The 12,302-nt window shown below is 43.9% G+C and overlaps 2 protein-coding genes across 4 annotated transcripts; both read right to left on the bottom strand.

The window, feature by feature from the left end:
• Positions 1 to 2,567: 2,567 nt before the first annotated feature.
• Positions 2,568 to 7,496, bottom strand: LOC139321882 (protein S100-A4-like). Of its 2 annotated transcripts, none has more exons than XM_070950806.1 (3): positions 7,441 to 7,496; positions 4,593 to 4,742; positions 2,568 to 2,980 (listed from the first exon to the last, which is right to left on the bottom strand). In XM_070950806.1, the coding sequence occupies exons 2-3, from the start codon at positions 4,731 to 4,733 to the stop codon at positions 2,816 to 2,818; spliced, it is 306 nt and encodes a 101-aa protein (XP_070806907.1). In that variant the 5' UTR covers positions 4,734 to 4,742; positions 7,441 to 7,496; the 3' UTR covers positions 2,568 to 2,815. The 2 variants fall into 2 exon arrangements, with proteins under 2 accessions (XP_070806907.1, XP_070806908.1); XM_070950807.1 differs by having other exon boundaries at positions 2,568 to 2,977.
• Positions 7,497 to 8,872: 1,376 nt separating this feature from the next.
• On the bottom strand, positions 8,873 to 11,936 carry LOC139321881 (protein S100-G-like). Of its 2 annotated transcripts, none has more exons than XM_070950804.1 (3): positions 11,824 to 11,936; positions 9,840 to 10,003; positions 8,873 to 9,034 (listed from the first exon to the last, which is right to left on the bottom strand). In XM_070950804.1, the coding sequence occupies exons 2-3, from the start codon at positions 9,984 to 9,986 to the stop codon at positions 8,873 to 8,875; spliced, it is 309 nt and encodes a 102-aa protein (XP_070806905.1). In that variant the 5' UTR covers positions 9,987 to 10,003; positions 11,824 to 11,936. The 2 variants fall into 2 exon arrangements, with proteins under 2 accessions (XP_070806905.1, XP_070806906.1); XM_070950805.1 differs by lacking the exon at positions 11,824 to 11,936 and adding an exon at positions 10,867 to 10,952.
• Positions 11,937 to 12,302: the final 366 nt, after the last annotated feature.

Genomic DNA, 12,302 nt, shown 5'->3' with positions numbered 1-12,302 from the left:
ATTCTTATTGATAATTTTAAGAGCAATAGTAATATAAAATAAAATGGAACAGGAAAGACAAAGAAAGAAAAAGAAAGAAAAGAAGGAAGGAAGAAAAAGAAAGGAAGAAAAAGAAAGAAAAAGAAAGATAGAAAGAAAAGGAAAGGAAAGAAAAGGGAAAAGAAGGAATAAAAACAAGGAAGTAGAAAAAGGATATAAAGATATAATGTTATGATATGAAAAAAATGTATAATTCTTATTGATAATTTTAAGAGCAATAGTAATATAAAATAAAATGCAACAGGAAAGATAAAGAAAGAAAAAGGAAGGAAGGAAGGGAGAAAAAGAAGGAAGAAAAAGAAAGAAAGGAAAGGAAAGAAGGAAAGGGAAAGGAAGGGAGAAAAAGAATCAAGTAGAAAAAGGATATAAAGATATAATGTTTTTTAATGTATAATTCTTACTGATAATTTTAAGAGCAACTAAATAAACTAAAATGGAACAGGAAAGAAAAAGAAAGACAGAAAGGGAATGAAGGAAAGAAGAAAGAAGGAAAGGAAGGAAGGGATAAAAAGAAAAAAAAATCAAGATAAATGTTTTTCATGTATAATTCTTAACAACGGTTTTAAGAACAACTATAAGAACTAATGGAAATTAAAACGGAAAGGAAAGAAGTAAACAAGAGGAAGAACCAAAAGATAAAAAGCAGAACAAACGATATAAAGAAAGATATAAAGATACAATGGGTTTTTTTTTTTAATGAATAATTCTTATTGACAGTTTTAAGAGCAAACCATAAAGAACTAATATAAATTAGAACCGAAAGCAAAGAAATAAACAAAAAGAAAGAACTGAAAGATAAGGAAAAAAAAGTAGAAGGAAGTAGGAAACCAAATATACCAGAAAGATATAAAGTTATAACTTTAAAAAAAAAACAAAAAAACAGAACTTTCAAAGATTAAATCGGTTTCGTAGCTGGCAGAAATGCAGCCAGTCCTGCTTTCTTTCTTTCTTTCTTTCTTTCTTTCTTTCTTTCTTTCTTTCTTTCTTTCTTTCTTTCTTTCTTTCTTTCTTTCTTTCTTTCTTTCTTGTTTATTTTGTAAAGTCGAAGGAGGCTTTTTTGCCAGAGGGGGGAAAAAAATAAATCAAAAATATAGAATCTGATCTTAGTCAAAAGGTTGGCGTTTAAAAACAAAACAATAAAGAGAGGAAAAGAAAAGGTGCCATTCTCAGGATTTTAGCAGCATCTTTAATCCCTCTGGGCAGGACCAAGGGGATGCAGGAGGCAAGCGGTTGCCTAGCAACGGAGGAAGCCAGGGACCAAGGCGGCCAGGCCAGAGATGCTCCTGCCTGCAGTGAGTTTGCAAGAAATTAAAATTCTTGGTTTTTTTGTTCTTTTTTTTGAAGAGTTGACCGGTCAGCTTCTTTGCTTTGAAGCTTTTCTTTCTCCTTCCATTTTCCTTCCTTCTCTTTCCTTCCTTCCTTTTTTAACCCTTTTCTTTTTCCTCCCCATTCATTTTACTCCTTCCTTCCTCCGTTCCCTTCTTCTTTCATTCCTTCCCTGTATTCCTTCCCTCCCGACTTCTCTCCATTCTCTTTGTCCCTCCTTCCTTCCCTCTTTCTATTCTTTCCTTCATTCTTTCCTTCCTTCCCTCCCTCCCTCCTTCCCTTCCCTCCTTCTTGCTTCTTTCCTTCCTTCTGTCTCTATTCCTTCCCGTCTTCTTTCTTTTCTTCTCCCTCCTTCCTCCCCTTCTTGATTCCTTCTTTCCTCTCCTCCATTCCTCCTTCCCTCCTTCTCTCCCTCCCTTCTTGCTTCTTTCCTTCCTTCTCTCTATTCCTTCGTTCTTTCCTTCCCTCCCTCCTTCCCTCCCTTCCTTCTTGCTTCTTTCCTTCCTTCTTTCCTTCTCTCTATTCCTTCCTGCCTTATTTCTTTTCTTCTCACTCACTCCCCTCCCTTCTTAATTGTTTCCTTCCTTCCCTCTTTATTCCTTCCTTCTTTCTTATCTTCCCTCCATTCCTCCTTCCATTCTTGCTTCTTTCCTTCCTTCCTTCTCTCTATTCCTTCCTGCCTTATTTCTTTTCTTCTCACTCCCTCCCCTCCCTTCTTAATTGTTTCCTTCCTTCCCTCTTTATTCCTTCCTTCTTTCTTTCCTTCCCTCCATTCCTCCTTCCCTCCCTTCTTAATTGTTTCCTTCCTTCCCTCTTTATTCCTTCCTTCCTTCTTTCTTTCTTTCCTTCCTTCCATTCCTCCTTCCCTCCCTTCTTAATTATTTCCTTCCTTCCCTCTTTATTCCTTCCTTCCTTCTTTCTTTCCTTCCCTTCTTGCTTCTTTCCTTCCTTCCTTCTCTCTATTCCTTCCTTCCTGCCTTCTTTCTTTCCTTCACTCCCTCCTCACCTTTGTTCCTTTGCTTCTTTCCTCCCTTGCTCCTCCCTTCCTTCCCTCCCTCCCTCCTTCCTTCAACCCATTCAGTTCAAACCCGTGAACAGTTGTCTAAACCAGGCCTCCTCCCCAAGCCCCGAACTCCAATGCCCATCGTCCCCAGCCCCTCAGGAGACAAGCAGAAGCACCAAAAGGCCTTTTTTTTGAGTATTATTTTTTTTTTTTGAAAGCAAACTTTATTTTGTTGTCGGGAAGTGCGTGTGTGCATGCGTGTGTGTGTGAGAGAGAGAGAGAGGCTGGCTATTCCCGCCGGACAAGACTCGCCCTCTCAAAGCTGTTGCACCAACGAAAGGCTACGGTGGGGGGGGGGGAAGCCATCTTACACACACCTGTGAATTCTGCCCGCCCGCCTTGCACGCCGGCCCGCTCGTGTGTCGCACGCCGCCGCCTCCCCCCGTTTCATTTCTGTCGCGGCATCTTGTCCGGGAAGCCGTGGAAAAAATCGTTGCACGCCATGGCGATACAAGCGAGGAAGGTGGCGTATTCTTGAAAATCCACCTGGTTGTCTTTGTTGGAGTCTAGGTTGCTCATGATTTTTTGAAACGTGGATTCGTCCTTTTTCTTCTGGGGGAAAAACAAAAAGCGGAGCGTTTAATTTTTTTGGTGGGGGGAGGACAGAAGGGGAGGGAAATGGCCGTTTTCAGGCCGTTTATTTGACTCTTCTCAGGCCGTTTTGAGGGCGTTTTTGGCCTGAAAACGGGCTGAAAAGCAGCCTGTTTTTTGGCCGTTTTGGGGACCGTTTCCAGGCCGTTTGGGGGCCATTTTTCAGGCCAAAAACAGGCCTGAAAATGGCCCAGAAAACGGCCTGGAAAAAGCCCCCCCAAATGGCCTGTTTTTTGGCCGTTTTCATGCTGTTTATTTGGCTGTTTTCAGGCCATTTTGGGGGGCAGTTTTGGCCTGAAAACAGCCCGGAAAAAACGGCTCGAAAAGAAGCCTGTTTTTTGGCCGTTTTTGGGGCCGTTTTCAGGCCGTTTTTGGGGCCATTTTTCAGGACAAAAACAGGCTTGAAAAGGGCCCAAAAATGGCTGGAAAATGGCCCGGAAAAAGGCCCCAAAATGTCCTGTTTTTTGGCCATTTTTAGGCTGTTATTTGGGCCATTTTTCAGGACAAAAACAGGCCTCAAAATGGCCCCCAAATGGCCTGTTTTTTTGGCCGTTTTCAGGCTGTTTTGGGGCCATTTTTCAGGACAAAAACAAGCCTGAAAAGGGCCCAAAAAACAGCTGGAAAATGGCCCAGGAAAAGGCCCCCAAATGGCCTGTTTTTTGGCTGTTTTCAGGCTGTTATTTGGGCCATTTTTCAGGACAAAAACAGGCCTCAAAATGGCCCCCAAATGGCCTGTTTTTTTGGCCGTTTTCAGGCTGTTTTGGGGCCATTTTTCAGGACAAAAACAAGCCTGAAAAGGGCCCAAAAAACAGCTGGAAAATGGCCCAGGAAAAGGCCCCAAAATGGCCTGTTTTTTGGCCGTTTTCAGGCTGTTATTTGGGCCATTTTTCATGACAAAAACAAGCCAGAAAAGGGCCCAAAAACAGCCAGAAAATGGCCCAGAAAAAGCCCCCAAAATGGGCTGTTTTTTGGGCATTTTCAGGCTGTTATTTGGGCCATTTTTCAGGACAAAAACAGGCCTCAAAATGGCCTAAAAAACGGCTGGAAAATGACCCTGAAAAAGGCCCCCAAATGGCCTGTTTTTCGGCCGTTTTCAGGCTGTTTTCCGGCGCTCTGGCAGCTGCGAAGACCAGCTGGTCGGCGTGCCAGAAAGCAGAAGAGCTGCCGGCGACGGTGCATGTGCCCACAGAGAGGGCTCTGCGTGCCACCTCTGGCACACATGCCATAGATTCGCCATCACGGGTACGGGTAGTCCCCCACTTACAACCATTCATTTAGTGACCACGTGAAGTTACAACGGCACCGCAAAAAGGTGACTTTACGACAGTTTTTCACACTTTTCGACCCTCGCAGTATATATCCATATCAAAATTCAGACAGCAGCTTCACTCAACGACCGTGTGACCCACTTAACCACGGCAGGGGTTCCCTTCACCTCCGTGGCCAGAAAACGTGGTAACACGGGACAAAGCTCGCTCAGCAAGGGTTTACCGACAGAGGTTTTGGGTCTCAACTTTGGTCGTAAGTCGAGGACCAAACGGAGTCCTCGGAGTTAACGGAGCGAGGCACTTACGCTAATGAATCCGGGCAGCTCCTGTTTCAGCAGCTCCTTCAGTTCCGTGTTGTTGAGTTTGAACTGGTCTCCTTCTTTCTGGGAATATTTGTGGAAGGTGACTACCATGGTGTCCAGGGCTTTCTCCAAGGGGGTGGCCATTTTCGGATGCTGTTGAAAGAGGATGGAGTTGGGGAATCGGACGGAAGCGGCGGGAGGGATAGTAGCATCTTGTGCCAATGAAGCGTTAACATGCGGGGGGGGTTAACCATGGCCAGGGGTGGGCTGGTGGGGGTTCACGGGGTCAGGAGAACCTCCAGCTAAGGTTCTGTGCAGTTCGGAGAACCCCCAAATCCCGCTTCTGGCTGGCCCCGCTCACCCCGCCCCGCCTCGCCTCTCCTAGGAGTCCCCATGCGACCCATTTTGGATGCAGATAAGTGCAGGGCACGCACAGAGGCTCAGGGAGGGCGAAAAACGAGCCTATCGGAAGTTTGGGACGACCGGAAATGGGCCTTCGGAGCCTGGGGAGGCCGTTTTCGCTCACCCAGAGGCTCAAGGAAAGCCTCCGGAGCCCGGGGAGGGCAAAAGCACCCCCCTTCCCGCCGTGGTGCAGGAGGCTGAGTAGGCCACGCCCATCCAGCAACCGGTCAGAGAACCCCTTGAAGGAAGGAAGGAAAGAAAGAAAAGGCACGGGAAGGAAGGAGTCAGAAAAGGAAAGAAGAGATACAAGAGGAAGGAAGGAAGGAAGGAAGGAAGGAAGGAAGGAAGGAAGGAAGGAAGGAAAAAGGCACAAGAAGGAAGGAGTCAGAAAAGGAAAGGAGATACAAGAGGAAGGAAGGAAAGAAGGAAGGGAGGGAGGAAGGAAAGAAAAGGCACATGAAGGAAGGAATCACAAAAGGAAAGGAGATACAAGAGGAAGGAAGGAAAGAAGGAAGGGAGGGAGGAAGGAAGGAAGGAAAGAAAGAAAAGGCACAGGAAGGAAGGAGTCAGAAAAGGAAAGAAGAGATACAAGAGGAAGGGAGGAAGGGAGGGAGGGATGCAGAAGGGAACAAAGAAGGAAGAAAGGAATGGATCAAAGGAGGGAAGAGAAGAAGAGGGATGAAGGAAGGAGAGGAATGGAAAAGGAGAGGGATGAAAGGAAGGATGGAGGAAGGAAAGGAAGGACGGATGAAGGGAAGGAAGGAAGGAGAGGGATGAAGAGAAGGGAGACGAAAGGAAGGAAAGAGGGATGAAGGGAAGGAAGGAAGAGGGATGGAGGGAAGGAAGGAGAGGATGAAGGGAAGGAAAGAGGGTTGAAGGGAAAGAAGAAAGGAAGGGATGAAGAAGGAAGGAGAGATGGAGAGAAGGAAGGAAGGAGGGATGAAGGGAAGTAAAGAAAGATGAAGGAAAGGAAGGAAGAGGGATGGAGAGAAGGAAAGGAAAGAAGGCATCTACAGGATTGTGTGCCTGTGGTTTTTGTGGCTAGGATGCATCCTAATTTTTTTACAGAGGGAGGAAAAAAACGCCTCCTTTCCAAGCTCCTAACCTAGTTTTTTCTCCTCCTTCCTGACTGTTCCCCCTCGCTCTGGGTCGCCCACGCCAGCCCTCCCTCGGGGGAAAAAAAGGGTGGGGCGAATCCCCATAGCAGAAGAGAGGGAAGGGTGAGTCATTCGGATGCCAGGCTGGCACCTTTGGGACGGCATCCGAGGCAAAGGAGGAGAAAGCAGCACTTTTAAAAGTCGGGGAAAAATTAAACCCAAAGGTTGGGGGGGGGGGAATGCAGATAGCCGGAGCCCAGAGGATAAATTTGGAGCTGCTGAAGTTTGTTTTAGGGTTCAAATCCTCTTCTTCTCTCCCCCCCCCCCCGCACCTCTTCCTGCAGGTATTTGGAGGTTTGTAGTCTGGCGGCAGGGGAAAGCACTTTGCACACGCCCAGAGGCTGCTTTCACAGAGCGACCTGCCAGCCGCTGCAATTGAACTGGGGGTGGGGTGGCGGGGTTACACTTATTAGATTTTTCCCTTGCGCCATTCCTGGTTTTCTCTTTGGGGTGGGACTCTCCACTGAGAAATAATAGGGGAATAAAATTGCAATTAGGTGCTGTTTGGAAAAGGAGGCTGAGGGGCTAACAAGGAGAGCAATTTTGGCAGCAGGATTTATCCACCGTGGGTAGAAAGGGAAGGATTATTTGTGAATAATTCCTTCCTTCCTTCCTTCCTTCCTTCCTTCCTTCCTCCTCTCTATCCCTCTCTCCTTACTTCTTTCCATCATTCCTTCATTTTCTCTTCTTTCCCCTTTTTTCTCTCCATCCTCCCTTCCCTTTCTGCCACTGCCTTTCTTTTCTTTTCTCTCCTCTCCTCTCCTTACTTTTTTTCCCTTTCTCTTCTTTTCCCTCTCCTTTCTCTCTCTCCCTTTCCTTTCTCTCTCTTCCTTTCCTTTCTCTCTCTTTCTTTCCTTTCCTCCTTTCTATTCCTCTCCTCTCCTTTCCTCCTCTCCTCTCCTCTCTTGTCCTCTCTTTTCCTTTCCTTTCCTTTCCTCCTTTCCTCTCCTCTCCTTTCCTCCTTTCCTTTCCTTTCTTTTCATTTCCTTTCTTTTCTTTCCTTTCCTCCTTTCCTTTCTTTTCCTTTCTCTTTTTCCTTTCCTTTCCTCCTTTCCTTTCTTTTCCTTTCTCTCTCTTTTTCCTTTCCTTTCCTTTCCTTTCCTCTCCTTTCCTTTCCTTTCCTTTCCTTTCCTTTCCTTTCTTTCTGTCAATCTCTCCATCCTACCAGATTCCATCTGAACATGAAGCCAATCTGGCCCTGATCCTGCTTCTAAATCTCCTCCTTAAAGGGGAATCTTTTTGGGATCGGGGCAGATCTTTTTTCTCTGGCCCAGAGAAACTCCCCCACTTACCAGAGCGAGCCGGACCGGAAACTGAGGCTGGAGTTGAGCGGGCAGAATGAAGAGCCCCTGGCCACCCGACCATTATTTGTAACCTTGGCTAATCTGGGCTTTTATTTGGGGCGTCCAGGGGTCCTCCCCCAGCTCTCCGAGAGGCCAATAGGAACTGCAGTGGGATTTTCTGCCTTTGGATGGTGTCACACTGGAAGGGCTGTTTCCCCTTCTCTAAGCCCTAAATTCCTCTGCCCATTTTTTCCCCCTGTGGTTTGGCACCAAAAAGGCTGTGGCAGCCAAATGGCTTCGGAAACTACAAAAGCAGCAGGAGAGAAAGAATGAGAGAGAGAAAGAATGAGAGAGACAAGAGAGAAAGAATGAGAGACAGAGAATGAGAGAGAGAGAGAGAAAGAAAGAATGAGAGAGAGAAAGAATGAGAGAGAGAGAAAGAATGAGAGATAGAATGAGAGAGAGAGAGGGAGAAAATGAGAAAGAACAGAGAAAAAGAGGAAGGGAGGGAAGAGAGAAAGAGGGGAAAAAAGTGAGAAAGAAACAAAGGGAAAAAGAGAATGAGAGACAATAGAATGAGAGGAAGAATAGAAAGAGGAAGGGAGGGAAGAGAATAAGAGACAGAGAGAATGAGAAGGAAAAAAAGAGAAAGAAACACAGAAAGAGAGAGAAAATATAATGAGAGGAAGAATAGAAAGAGGAAGGGAGGGAAGAGAATAAGAGAATGAGAAAGAAAAAGAGACAGAAAGAGAGAAAGAAAATAGAATGAGAAGAAGAATAGAAAGAGGAAGGGAGGGAAGAGAAAGACAGAAAGAAAAAAGAAACAAAGAGAAAATATGAAGAATAGAAAGAGGAAGGGAGGGAAGAGAGAACAAGAGAAAGAAAAAAAACAGGGAGAAAGAATGAGAGGAAGAAAATAGAATGAGAATAGAAAGAGGAAGGGGGGGAAGAAAGAATGAGACAGAATGAGAGAGAAAGAAAAAGTGAGAAAGAGAAAGAAGCAGGAAGAGAGAGAAGTGGAGAAAGAGAATAGAGAGAATGAGAGGAAGGGAGGAGAGAGAGCCAGAGAGAGAGAGAGCAGGCCAAAAGCCTCTGGTTTGGGAGTGGATAAAAATCTAATAAATCTATAGAAAAGCGAAAAAACTACGAAAAGCCAGCTGGTGTTGCCGTGAGGAAAAATAAGAGGGGGAAAAGAGCACGAGGTACATTCCTCATCGCCTCCTTTGTAAAAAAAAATAATAATACAAAAGTCAGGAAACAAACAAACAAACAAAAACGAAGCGACGATTCAGATTTTTTTAATGAGGTTTTATTTTTGCTTCTTTGCTAGAACTTCCAGCTGTCTCTCTCTCCCCACCTGAAAAAACCCATCCGTCTGTCTGTCCAGAGCTGCCGATCTCTTCACAGCGACGCCATCCGCAAGCATACTCCCCCCCCCCGCTTAGACCCGAGGTTGAACCACGGGAGCATCGCGGAACTGCAGGTGGAAGAAGGTGAAGGCGGCCGCCACGAAGCGGATGTATTCTTCGAAGGTGACCTCTCCGTCCCGATCGGTGTCCAACAGGGTGAGCATCTCTTCCAAAGCCTGGCCTTTGATCTGCAGCTTTTGTTTTAACAAAACAAAACAAAAATGGAGATTTGCAATAAGATGGGGCAGAAGGGACCCCTTTTCCTCGCCTCCTTTCTCCTTAGAATAGAATAGAAGCTGGAAGGGACCTCGGAGGTCTTCTAGTCCAGCCCTCTGCTCCAGCAGAATAAATAAAAGAATAATAACAGAATAACAGGGATGGAAGCGACCCCAGGATGCTGCAACCGTCATAAATCCGAGTCCGTTGGCGAGCGTCTGAATTTTGATCACATGACCATGGGGAGGCTGCCGCGGTCGTTAAGCGTGAACGATGGTCCCAAGTCATTTTTTTCTTAATGCCGTTGGAACTTCGGTCACTAAATGAAATGTTGTAAGTGTGGGCTACCTGTGTTTATTTAACTGAAAAACTTTAAAATGTTTTAAAACTTTAAAACACTTTAAAACTTTAAAACACTTTAAAACTTTAAAACTACTTTAAAACTAAAACAACTTTAAAACTTTAAAACAATTTTAAAACAACTTTAAAAAAACTTTAAAACTTTAAAACAACTTTAAAACTTTAAAACTACTTTAAAACTACTTTAAAATTTACTTAAGACTTACTTAAGACTTACTAAAAACTTACCAAAAACTTTAAAACTTACTTAAAACTTACTTAAAACTACTTTAAAGCAACTTTAAAACTTATTGATTAGAGATTATTCCCCAATAATTAGGACGGTTTGAAGCATTTCCCCCTGCGATGTGCCTCAAAGGACATTGGGAATTAATGTATTAATTTATTAAATCGATTTAATGCATACGGATGGGAGACACCTACCGTTTGCAAGCTGGGGAGTTCGGTCTGGAGGAGGCTCCGTAGCTCGTCTTTACTCAGGGTGTTGCGGTCTCCTTCCTTCCGGCAATAGCGTTGAAAGGTGCACACCACCTCTCCGAGGGCCTGCTCCAACGTCTGGAATTGCGTCATCGCTGCAGCACGGGGTCCTGCGGGAACAAGGAAACAGTCCTCGACTTACGATCGTTTATCTCGCCACCATCCGAAGTTACGACAGCTCTGAAAACAGTGGCTTGAGTCTAGTTCTCGTACTTCTTGCAGCATCCTTCCTGTCCGATCAAAATTCGGACAGTGGGCCTGTATTTATGACGATCGCAGCGTCCCGGAGTTACGTGATCGCTGTTTGCGGCCTTCCCTGGCGGCTTCTGACCGGCAAAGTCAGTGAGGGAAGCCGGATTTGTTTAACGACTGTATGATTCACTTAACAGCTGCAGTCGTTTGCTTAACAACCGTGGGGAAAAAAAAAGGTTTTAAAATCTGGTGTGACTCACTTAACATCCACCTACAGCCAAAATTCTGGTCCCAATTGTCATAAGTCGAGGACTACACCAAACTGTAAACAAAACTATAAATTAAACTGCAAACTGTAAGCTTAAAATTTAAAACTTAAAACTACAAATTTAAAACTTACTTAAATTTTAAAACTATTAAGCCTAAAACTGCAAACTGTAAACTTAAAATCCAGAACTTAAAACTACAAACTTAAAACTACAAACTTAAACTTAAACCTTGCTTAAAACTATAAACTTAAAACTGCAAACGGTAAACTTAAAATCCAGAACTTAAAACTACAATCTTAAAACTACAAACTTAAAACTTACTTAAAACTTAAAACCTAAAACTTAAAACTACAATCTTAAAACTTAAAACTTCCTTAAAACTATAAACTGCAAACTTCAAACTACGACCTTAAAACTTACAACTTACTTAAAACTTACTTAAAACTACAAACTAAAGCATACATCACACTTGATAAGCTAAACATCTGATAGTCAACCATAAATTAGCTAACCTGCTTAGCAACTGAAATTCTCATCCCAATTATGGTCATAAATTGAGGATTACTTATACTAGTGTTGTGTTAGATTTGTTTCATTTTCTGCAGCAACTTGGCTTCGGTGAACACAATTTTTTTTTGTCCCTTGTTGTATTGTTCAAGTAAATAAATAAGGACAGCCAGTTCCTTGGCTTTGCCAGGAGGTTTAAAATCCACAAAAACCTCTTGTGGTTGATTTATTTACTACGTTTTTATATCGTTCCTTCCTCCCAAGGAATCGCCATCAAATCAAACAAGTCCAAACAGATCAGAAAATCAGCGTAATAAACCCAACCCTGGAGGTGGGGGATGGGGGGTGAGAAAATCTTACTTTTAAATAATGCAACTTTAACTTTTTAAGGCGCATCGTGAATTTGTTTTGCCAATCCGCCCTTAATCCTTCGAGATAAAAATCAAATTTGGGCTTTTTTTTCCTGCCAATCTTTTAAGAGCTGACTTTCGACAAAAGTCAGCTCTTAAAAGATTGGCAGGAAAAAAAAGCACGGATTTGTAAAGATCCTTTGCATTCTGGATCTTCTCTTCCAGAACGGCGTCACCAAGAAAGACGTTTAAATTTATTTTATTTTGCAGTTTTCGTTCCCGGTTTGAGTGCCACTCGTCCCAATTTCAGGAAGAATCCGACGTTTTAGACATTTCAAACATAAATACGGGGCCATTCGTGGTTGTAGCAGACTGCCAGATTGTGATTTCTGGAAAAGTACACAATATTTAAGGGTTGGTTTTTTTTTATTATTTGTTTTTTGGCTTTCAAGGTGGCCTTGTTTATTTTGCCTTTCCTCTCTGCAAAAAATAAAAAATAAAAACTGGCACGCCCCTCAGAGGTATATAATTTCTATATTATAATAGCTATAATTTCTTCCTGACCAATCCTTTTTGAAAATAATAATAATATATAAATTTATATACACGTACCAGCTGGGCTTGTCCGCTTTGGAGGATGTTCACCGCAGTGAATTCATCAGGAAAGCCGGAACGAAAACGGGCAGGATTTCAACCAGCGGTGTTCCTCCAAGGAGGCCACCTGTTTCGTGGAGTGTGCAAGCAGGTTTGGCAAAAATGCACGACGACCTACCGATCGTTTTTGACACACCCTGTCTCGAAGACACCCGGTGTTTTATCTTGCACTCTGAAAACGCCGGGCTGGGCTGCACGGCGAGTTCTCCATTTAACGACGGCCATCGGGATTGGGATTTTGGTTGTTAAGTGAAGCAGTGGTTACGGGACAGAGCCGATAGGGGCAGGGCTGATTTTGAGAGCATTTTCCCCTGCGGTCATTAAGTGAATTGTGGTTGTTAAGCGAATCACAGGGTCGTTAAATGAATCTGGCTTCTTCCCCCCCCCCCCCCCCCCCATCATCCCCTGTTGACTTTGCTTGCCGGAAACTGGCTGGG

Source organism: Pituophis catenifer, unplaced genomic scaffold (genome assembly GCF_029215685.1).
Source record: "Pituophis catenifer annectens isolate HBS135680 unplaced genomic scaffold, rPitCat1.0.hap2 SCAF_10, whole genome shotgun sequence".
Taxonomy (NCBI): Eukaryota; Metazoa; Chordata; class Lepidosauria; order Squamata; family Colubridae; genus Pituophis; species Pituophis catenifer.
The sequence above is the reverse complement of the archived record's forward strand: the minus strand, read 5'-3'. Positions and strand labels throughout refer to the sequence as shown.